Source organism: Salmo trutta, chromosome 12, assembly GCF_901001165.1.
Source record: "Salmo trutta chromosome 12, fSalTru1.1, whole genome shotgun sequence".
In the NCBI taxonomy this organism is placed as follows: Eukaryota; Metazoa; Chordata; class Actinopteri; order Salmoniformes; family Salmonidae; genus Salmo; species Salmo trutta.
Window position 1 is genome coordinate 26,799,301 of NC_042968.1, and position 10,761 is coordinate 26,810,061.

At 40.8% G+C, this 10,761-nt stretch overlaps 1 protein-coding gene across 2 annotated transcripts in view; it reads right to left on the bottom strand.

The window, feature by feature from the left end:
• Positions 1 to 9,852, bottom strand: part of LOC115203276 (transcription initiation factor TFIID subunit 4) — a 99,966-nt gene extending 90,114 nt beyond the window's left edge. Inside the window, exons 1-2 of one of the 2 annotated variants that reach the window (XM_029767827.1) lie at positions 8,480 to 9,852; positions 1,878 to 2,038 (exon numbers count right to left, since the gene is read on the bottom strand). In XM_029767827.1, coding sequence (XP_029623687.1) covers positions 1,878 to 2,038; positions 8,480 to 9,806 — 1,488 coding nt within the window. In that variant the 5' untranslated portion in view covers positions 9,807 to 9,852. The remainder of the gene's footprint in view (positions 1 to 1,877; positions 2,039 to 8,479) is intronic. The other variant, XM_029767828.1, reaches the window with a different exon arrangement.
• Positions 9,853 to 10,761: the final 909 nt, after the last annotated feature.

Here is a 10,761-nt window from a genome sequence, read left to right on the forward strand (position 1 = left end):
TAAAATAAAGTGGTGATCCTAACTGACCTAAGAAAGGGAATTTTTACTAGATTTAAATGTCAGAAATTGTGGAAACACTGAGTTTAAATGTATTTGGCTAAGGTGTCTGTAAACTTCCAACTTCAACTGTATACTGTAGCTAAGAAAGTAATACTAAGTGTATGTTGTGTAGTAAGCTGTTAGTAGCCAATGTGCATCACCCTAATACTTCGGTCCCTTTCCCCTCATAACTTGTGGTGCACATGCAGCCCATATAGCCTGTTTTAGAAATATCCTTCAATAATTTAAGAGATTTCATTGTCTGCTGATATGCCCCCTTTATTTATCCTATGGTTCTGACTTGGTGTAAGAAGCTGTAAGAAAGGCCTATGTTCTGAATTCTGTCGCTGTACATTTCAAAAGTGCTGAACAAATAGTTATATTGACTATGTCCGTCTTAGCTCGCTCATTAATGTATTAATAGAAATTACGGATTGCCTCTTATCCGCTCATCATTCCCTTATGCCATAGTTTGTACATCTCAATTTTCAGTAGAAATCACATTTGTTTAAGCAAGTCAGCCATATGAGCTATGTTTTTTAAAAAGGCAGTAAATGAGGCTGAATTAACTGTTTAGCTGCCAGACAAGGCTCCGCTGATTGCCAGGTGTAGCGGTGGTAAGGATTCACTCCATTGTGCTGAAAAGAAAGCTCTGCTGTTGGGACAGCTTTATGTAGGCCCTAACAGTTTGTGGGTACCGTTTGTCACCGTTATAGTGCAATTAATGTATTGTTTAGTGTTGTGTTGTGTAGTGGCTTTGCTGGCATCCCCAAAAAATTTAAAGAGTTTGCCCCACCAAGATTGACATGCTAAAAATCGCTACTGCAATTAATAACATTTCCACAGATGATTATAAGCACATTTCTATGAAATATTTACCAGCTCATTAAATTTTGAAAATAGGAGACCCGGAAGAGTCTTTCAAATAAGGTTCTTAATCCAGAGCTAATGCTCAAATCAAAATAATAATATATAATTACACATAAAAACACAATACAAATGTTTGTGTCAAATACAGACCTGTCTGGATAAAAGCTCAATCGGCAAAGACCTGACATAATGTAAGTCAGATAGATTATATTTTGTTCACTAGTTTCAGATCACAGTTTAGACTATACGCATACAAATACAATGTTGTTACTACAGCAATTACAGTTACCAGAAGGACATAATGTAAAGTGTTACGACAACCATAAATCTATTCCAATTGTCTTCAGTAATGTAAAGTGAGACTACAGAGAGACAGCTAGGTGGCAGACTATAACCACTAAATCTCTTTTGATATCCTCAGGGAATGTGTCTGCATACATTTACGTTTACATCATTTAGCAGACGCTCTTATCCAGAGTGACTTACAAATTGGTGCATTCACCTTATGATATCCAGTGGAACAACCACTTTACAATAGTACATCTGTATATTTTTTTTTTTTTGGGGGGGGGGGGTGTTAGAAGGATTACTTTATCCTATCCCAGGTATTCCTTAAAGAGGTGGGGTTTCAGGTGTCTCCGGAAGGTGGTGATTTGACAGTCAAATTCTTTACAACTATACCTAATGGTAAAACCTAGCTTCCTAGAGCAGCCCAGTGTGTAGATTAGTCTTCTATGAAATAGATTACCACTTCAACATCCTATGCAATGCAGGCCTTTCCATCATAAGGAAGATCAAATGATGAGTTTCCCAAAAGCCAGAAGATATATACATTCAGCAACTGTATTTTTCAATGCAATGAACTAAATCCATATTTTTGAATGAATATATCCCCCTGTGTAACTGATTCCCAGAACAACTAAGGGCATGTCACACTGTGGTAGTGACAGTGGGGTAGTAACTCTTACCTGTGGGGTAGTTGCTCTGAAGGTGGCCCCTGCAGTGGGGGTGGCAGTTCGGGGGGAGATGTTGTTCTGGGCCTGGGCCTGGGCTTGGGCCTGTGCCTGGGCAAGGGCCTGCTGTGGGACCATCACTAGCTGACCCATCTCAGTGCGCACCAACACCATTCCTAGAGTGCAGACAAAGCAATCACACACAATATACTCAGTCAAAGTCAATACACTGACCTAAAAGGCACCTGGGCTGGCTGTCAATGAAATGCACCTATTTCAGTCACATAGTGACCCTAGAAAGTGACAAGGAGATCACGTTGGATTTATGAAACAGTAGAATCAATTCTGATGTTCATTCTGATTTCCTAATGCCATGTTCAATCTGCCCATGAGAGCAGTACATTCCATTTACATCAGCATCAAATAGAATGAGAAATGATAGAGCTGTTATTACACAGTGTATCTGTTACTGAACATAAACGCCTCAAACAGATTTCCATAAGCCTCCTCTAGATTAACTCAGAGGAAATGTAACTATACTATACATTTTCTCACTAACACACAAAAGCTACTTTAATCACTGAACATTTTGGGTAGGCTAATGGGTATGCTATAACAGTAATGTCCAGACACAAGTAGACCCAATGTGACTTACAATATGTGTAGATCTCTGCAGAGGAACAACTGAAACAACAGCATACCACCCTGCATCTCCCTGATGGTTTGCCTCTGAAGCTAAGGAGGGTTGGTCCTGGTCAGTCCCTGGATGGGATACCAGATAATGTTGGCGGGCTGATAGGAGGCACTCTTTCCTCTGGTCTAAAAAATGCCCTAGGGCAGTGATTTGGGACATGTCCCTGTGTAGGGTGCAGAATTTTGGATGGGATGTTAAACAGATGTCCTGACTCCCTGGCTGCGTTTACACAGGAAGCTCCATTCTGAAATGCTTTCCACTAATTGGTATTTTGACCAATCACATCAGATCCTTTCACATCAAGTTCCGCTAAGGCAAGGTTTCCCAAACTCGGTCCTGGGGCCCCACGGGTGCACATTTTGGTTTTTGCCCTAGCACTACACAGCTGATTCAAATAACCAACTCATCATCAAGCTTTGATTATTTGAATCAGCTGTGTAGTGCTAGGGCAAAAACCAAAACGGGGGGGGGGGGGGGGGGGGGACTTTGGGAAACCTTGCTCTAAAGAATGAACGTGTCTAGATCCTCAAAAAGTTATACAGATACACCATTAAGAGCATCTTGACTGGCTGCATCACCACTTGGTACGGCAACTGAAAGGCACCCGACCGCAAGGCGCTACAGAGGGTGGTGACTAAGGCCCTGTACATCACTGGGGGCGAGCTGCCATCCAGGACCTCTATTCCAGGCGTTGTCAGAGGAAGGCCCAAAAAATGTTCTAAGATTCCAGCCACCCAAGCCATAGACTGTTCTCTCTGCTATAGTACCGCACAGCAAGCAGTACCAATGCACCAAGTCTGGAAACAACAGGACCCTGAACAGTTTCTATTCCCAAACCACAAGTCTGCTAAATAGCTAATCAAATGGATACTCAGACTATCTGCATTGACCCTTTTAGCACTAACTCTCTTGCACTCTACGCACAGACACTAGACTCTACCCACACACTCATACATACTGTACTTACACCCCAACACAAACATACACTACATAATTACAGCCTGAATTTAAAATACAGTAGATTCAATTTAGATGTTTTGTTACTGGCCTACACACAATACCCTATAATGTCAAAATGGAATTATGTTTTTCTAAATGTTTACAAATTAATAAAAAACTAGAAGCTGAAATGTCTTGAGTCAATAAGTATTCAACCCCTTTGTTACTGGTAAGCCTAAATACATTCTGGAGTAAAAATATGCTTAAGAAGTCACATAATAAGTTGCATGGACTCACTCTGTGTTCAATAATAGTGTTTAACATGATTTTCTATGACTACCTCATCTCTGTACCCACACATACAATTATCTGTAAGGTCCCTCAGTCGAGAAGTGCATTTCAAACACAGATTCAACAACAAAGACCTGGGAGGTTTTCCAATGCCTCGCAAAGAAGGGCACCTATTGGTAGACGTGTAAAGATTTTAAAAAAGCAGACATGGAATATCCCTTTGAGCATGGTGAAGTTATTAACTACACTTTGGATGGTGTATCAATACACCCAGTCACAAATATACAGGCGTCCTTCCTAACTGAGTTAATGGAGAGGAAGGAAACTGCTCAGGGATTTCACCATGAGGCCAAAGCAGACGTTAAAACAGTAAAAGTTGAATGGCTGTGATAGCAGAAAACTGAGGATGAATCAACAACATTGTAGTTACTCCACAATACTAACCTAATTGACAGAGTGAAAAGAAGGAAGCCTGTACATCAGAGGAGGCTGGTGGGAGGAGCTAAAAGAGAACAGGCTCATTGTAATGTCTAGAATTGAATAAATGGAACGGAGTCAAACATGTGGTTTCCATTTGTTTGATGTGTTTTATACCGTTCCATCAATTCCATTCCAGTCTTTATGATGAGCCCATCCTCCTTTAGCTCCTCCCAACAGCCTCCTCTGATGTACATAATCAAAATATTATAAAACATGCATCCTGTTTGCAACAAGGCACTAAACTAATACTGCCAAAAATGTGGCAAAGCAATTCACTTTTTGTCCTGAATCCAAAGTGCTGTGTTTGGGGCAAATCCAATAGAACACATTACTGAGTACCACTCTCCTTATTTTCAAGCTTAGTGGTGGCTGCATCATGTTATTGGTCTGCTTGTAATCATTAAGGACAGGGGAGTTTTTCAGGATAAAAAATAAACAGAAAGGAGATAAGCACAGGGAAAATCCTAGAGGAAAACCTGGTTTAGTCTGTTTTCCATCAGACACTGGAAGATGAATTCACTTTTCACTAGGACAATAACCTAAAACACAATGCCAAATCTACACTGAAGTTACTTACCAAGAAGACAGTGAATGTTCCCGAGTGACAGTTTTGACTTAAATCTATTTGAAAGTCTATGGTAAGACCTGAAAATGGTTGTCTAGCAATGATCAACAGCCAATTTGACAGAGCTTGAAGAATTTCGAAAAGAATAATGTGCAAATGTTGCACAATCCAGGTGTGGAAAGCTATTAGAGACATACCCAGAAAGTCTCACAGCTGTAATCTCTACCAAAGGTGCTTCTACAAAGTATTTCAATTAGATATTTCTGTATTTCATTTTCAATACATTTGCTAAAATTTCCATTTTGAATTGAGGCTGTAACGTAACAAAATGTGGAATAAGTAAAGGGGTGTGAATAGTTGCTGAAGGCACTGAATAGTCACCTCAACAACCTTGTATGCCTGCACACCGACTCGATATTGGTACTCCCTGTATATAGTAGCAATGTTATTTTTACTCTTTATTTAAACATTTTATTCACTGTGTATTCACTACTCATGTCAGTATTTGTATTCTTTTCTTCAACTTTGTTGTTGGAAAAGACCAATAAGCATTTCACTGTTAGTCTACACCTGTTGTTTACGAAGCATGTGACAAATACAATTTTATTTGACATCAGATATTTTTCAGAGCTGATCTGATTAGTCAACATACCAATATATCTGAATTACGCTGCCTGTGTAAACGCCACCTCAGTGGTCAGTAAAGATCCCATGGCTCTTATCATAAGAGTAGGGGTGTTAACCCCAGTCTCCTGGCTAAATTCCCAATCTGGCCCTCATACCATTATCGCCACCTAATCATCCCCCCGCCTCTGTAACTATTCCACAGGTTGTTGCCGTAAATGAGAATGTGTTCTCAGTCAACTTACCTAGTAAAAATAGGGTTGAATATTATAACCAAATAGCCTCTTAAAAAGCACGTTGCATGTGATCTGTCCCCTTCACTGTTCTGAGCCTGCCTGAACAGCCTCATAGACAGGTGCTTACTCATTCAAACCCCAGTTAGAAAAACAGATCAGATGAACTTGCTAAACAACAGGTGAACTTGCCACCTTCAACTCATAAACAAGTAACCTCAATTGAGTCCTCTGAAAGCAGGCAATCAGAACACTAAGTCTTTTAGACACAACCTCAATCTCAGTCATAAAAGTGAGCCTCAACTCATCAGAGCATGACTGGCTCATTGTTTTTAAATGCACACAGCATGGATTCATTCAAACAGTTCATTCAGCGCTTGCAAACACATGGAGACCTAATCATGCGCCATGCTGAGCACATATGCAGCACTCACAGTGGATTGTCTTCAGGCATGTATTGGTGAGATGAGATGCAATATGGTCTAGAGGTTGAGAAATGCTCATAAACTCATAAATTGCCAGACAGTGATGTGCTCTGGGCCAGGAATTCCCTGCACTCCATGAAACTTCTCTTCTCCATTTAACTGAGGTTTGAATGATTCTGCAAATCAGAATATATCATACCAGAGGTATGCATATCCCGCTATTTGTTTATTTTAAATGTGTAACTTTGAGAGTATTATAGGACAGTGGCAAGTCTAATCTCCACTAGAGCTGGGAGATATGGACAAAAATCCATATTGCGATAAATTGCCTGAATTAATGCAATAACGATAATTTAATTATCCTTTAAACTACTACTAGTTTGATGGTTGTAGCCATCAATTGTCCCATTAACAATCACCCATATTAGCAATCTTATTTCATTTCAAACTTCATATTTCTTTACTTATCGTAATGAACAATATCAGCAAAATGCCTGTGATAAGTGATCAGTGTTGTAGGTGTCGATAATTTTCGTATTTTAAAAAACAGTCCCTATTCTAATTCATATTCTCTACTGAGTCAAGGTTTTTGAGCAACATGAAATAATGAGCACATACAAAATGCATGAGTAGGCCTATCTGTCTGCTGGGCCAACACAGTCACATTGTTTCTTGAAGAACTTGAGTGGCTCTTTCACGTGCCTCATGTAGCTCATGGTAACAACTTTGAGAGATGAATACCAATAGAGGAAATCATGTCTGGTGTGTTTTTTATGTCCTGCCATTTCATTAAACTTGCCCATTGGCAAAATATGTACATGCTTGTGATGTGAGAAAAGTCATTTGATTGGGTGATATCAAGCAGATTTGTGGAACTTTCTTAGAACTGGAATGATGCATGACTGTGTTCTGTCATACTGTCAATGCCATTGAAATATGCTGTATATTATATACAGTATACCAGTAGGCATTTTTGCCACCATACCAACTGACCAGCGAACATTTTGCTCACATGCAGTCTTGGTGGTGATCTTTGTGTTGTGCTGATAATGGGTGTCATGAATCATGTAATAACTTTATTCAATTTCAGATATTTCTTCAACATTATACAGAATTAACCTAAAATCAATACAGATGTAAAGGAGAAGTTTTTTTATTTTTTACAACCAAATCTCTCTATTTTTTTAAATGTAAATGATAGGTTATTAGGGTCCAGACAACTTTTTCGTGGTTTCACATGTGTGAGAAACTTACCCCAAAAAGCAAATAACTTCCTCATCCATGTTGTGTAGTATGGGGGCCCCAAAAAAACACGAACAAAGGCTCCAGAAACAACCAAATACATCCTTTTAGAAAAAGCAAAGCTCTCAGTATAGTGACGCAGATCTTTAGATGTTCTACACATTAAAATTGGGTCATTCCGAACTTCATCCGCAATGTTATATTCCCTTTTACGTGACTCGAGCTGTTTCCCCTAGCCAGCTGTTCCATTCTCCATGTAGCCTGCTGCTACAGGTAACTGCCAAAATAAAGGAAACACCAACATAAAGCATTTTAAAAGCACATTGGGACACCACCACAAGCCGCAAGAACAGCTCCAATGTGCCTTGGCATAGATTCTACAAGGGACTGAAACTTCCTGTGTGTAAGCGCCCCATGCTTTCAGTATACTTTGTATCCATCGTTTACTCAAGTGTTTCCTTTATTTTGGCGGTTACCTATAAAAATGGACAGAGCGTATCGCTCGAGTCACAAAAAAAATTCTATATAATGTTGCGGATAAAGTTCGGAATGGCACAATTTCACATGTAAAACAACTAAAGACTCGCATCACTATACTGACAAAAAAGGACGCATTTGTTTTTGGAGCCTTTGTTCGTGTTTTTTTAGGGCCCCTATACTCCACAACGAGGATGAGAAGAGATTTGCTGTTTCGGGCAAGTTCCTAAAAAATATGTGAAATCAAACAAAAGGTGTCTGGACCCTTCCATAACATAACATTTAGAACAAAAATAGAGATTTGGTTGTAAAAAAACAACAAACAAAAAAACAACTTCTCCTTTAATCTGTACTGAATGTACAGATTTAAATCTGTATTGACAGGTGTTTTATCAAATTAATGCTACTTTGCCCAAAGCACATTCAGAAGCTGCTGCGTCTTTGGGAATCCTCAGGAAGTGAACTGGGAAAATATGAAAGAATGCATCACATGTCCAGGTAATGTTTTACATTAAAATACAAAATTTATGTAATGACAAAGCACAGGGCTCTCAAAAAGACCTGCCCTGTTTCATTGTTTTGATCTGAGCAGATTTCCCCTCTCACTGATTTGAAGAGAAGAGCAATTCATCCTCCTAACACCTTACCCGGTGGGATGGTAAACCCTGGTGGCAGTTGAATGGTCGTCTGTTGTTGTTGGGGGGGTCTGACAATCAGCTGGGGGGCAACAATCCTTTGAGCTGCTTGGACTCCCGGTTGAAACAGAGGCTGTGTAGCTGTGGCCACAGACGGTGACGTTGGCCTTACCATTCCAACCGTTGTAGTGACAGTTTGTCCAACAACATTGACAGCAGGCTTTGCCATGACAAGACTTGCAGTAGAAGTCGCTGCTAGGTTGAAAACAGCAGAGGGAGAGGAAACAGAGTTTATTACGGAATTGACAACACCTAACGGACTGGACATGACTATTTTGGACTGCACGGGAGCGTCCGACTTCGCTTCAGAACCCTCTTTTTTGTGGTTCACTTGCGAAACTGCTGCAGAGGTGATCGGTCCTATCGCGCCTTGTTTAACCAAGGCCGAGACGGTAGTACCATTTCCATTCTGCGCGATGCTCGCTACAATGTGACTTGGTAGTCTTTGCAAAGCAATAGTAGGAGTCCCCTTATCCAGGGGAATCGCTGACTGAGTTGAGGAAATGCTGGAGCTATTTAAAGTGAAATTCGTCGTATTCACACAAGATGTAACGTCAACGGTCCGACATGAGTTTCCTGCACTTACACTGCTAGACACAGTGCTAACGTTATTAATCAACGCATCAGTTCCCGCGGCAGGGGGATTATTCCTTGACGTTACCGCTCCTCCGGTACCGTTCAAACTCTGTATTCCCGCGGATGCACTCCGTAACGATGCAGTTATGCGTTTTCTTGGATGATCGACACTGTCTGTTGATGTCTGACCTGAAGCCAGAGCGGAACCTCGGCTGGTGGTGCTGCTGATGATGATGCTGTTGACAAGCGGAGAAGTTGCTACACCACCAGATGCAGGTAGTGTTGTGATAGATGATGTTCCATGCGATCGCAAACCGCTCTTGGTAGCGTTTACCCCGGTCCCTAAAGTGGTGGAAGCTTCTTCAAAGGACGGAACAGAACTCAGCGAAGAAGATGTAACAGTTTTCTCTGAGCTAATTTCGTTAGAGTTCATCTCCTGGTGCATCCCAGCTTTATGTTGTCCTTGTTGTTGTTGTTGCTGCTGTACTAGTGTAGTAACGTTACCCACTTGGGCTGGTAGCGTTTTCCCTAAGTGATGGTTTGCAGTGACTGTAGACCCAGCACCTCTGTTTTCCGACTGAGTATCTGCAGGGTTGCTTCGTCCAACAAGTTGTGACTCCAAAGAGCCAACTAAATCGCTCACAGCTTTTTCATCCACCTCGGAAAATAGCATATCTTCCAGTGGGTCGGGGGTGCCCGCCATCTTTGATCATAGAGCGCTGTCTAAAAATTGTAAATGAATGAAATGCGCATGCGTGTTACTAGGCATTGTGGGAATTAATCTGACGTCAAAGCGCCAATATTGATGTTTTTTCTGATTTCATTGATTAATAAATGTATTACAAAACAAAATAGTGTATGTAGTAAGGAAATTGTTTAGCACGTTACATTTCAGCACGTAATAAAGTGGGAGTTCTCACATAAACTCAGAAACCTCACATTTTATTATGGCAATGAAAATAGGCTTTAGTCTGAGGGGACATTTTAATTTTTTTATTTCACCTTTATTTAACGAGGTAGGCCAGTTGAGAACAAGTTCTCATTTACAACTGCGACCTGGCCAAGATGAAGCAAAGCAGTTCAACACATACAACAACACAGAGTTACACTAGGAAAAAACAAGCGTAAAGTCAATAACACAAGAGTGTGTGCAAATGAGGTACGATTAGGGAGGTAAGGTAATAAATAGGCCGTAGTGGCGAAGTAATGACAATTTAGCAATTAACACTGGAGTGATAGGTGTGCAGAAGATAACTGTGCAAGTCGAGATACTGAGGTGCAAAGGAGCAAAACATTATAATAATATGGGGATGAGGTAGTTGGATGGGCTATGTACAGGTGCAATGATCTGTGAGCTGCTCTGAGCTGCTTAAAGTTAGTGAGGGAGAAATGAGTCTCCAGCTTCAGAGATTCGTTCCAGTCATTGGCAGCAGAGAACTGGAAGGAAAGACCACCAAAGGAGGAATTGGCTTTGGGCGTGACCAATGAAATTTACCTGCTGGAGCGCGTTCTACGGGTGGGTGTTGTTATCGTGAGCTGAGATAAGGCGGAGCTTTACCTAGCATAGACTTATAGATGACCTGGAGCCATTGGGTCTGGCGACGAATATGTATCGAGGGCCAGCCGACGAGAGCATACAGGTCGCAGTGGTGGGTAGT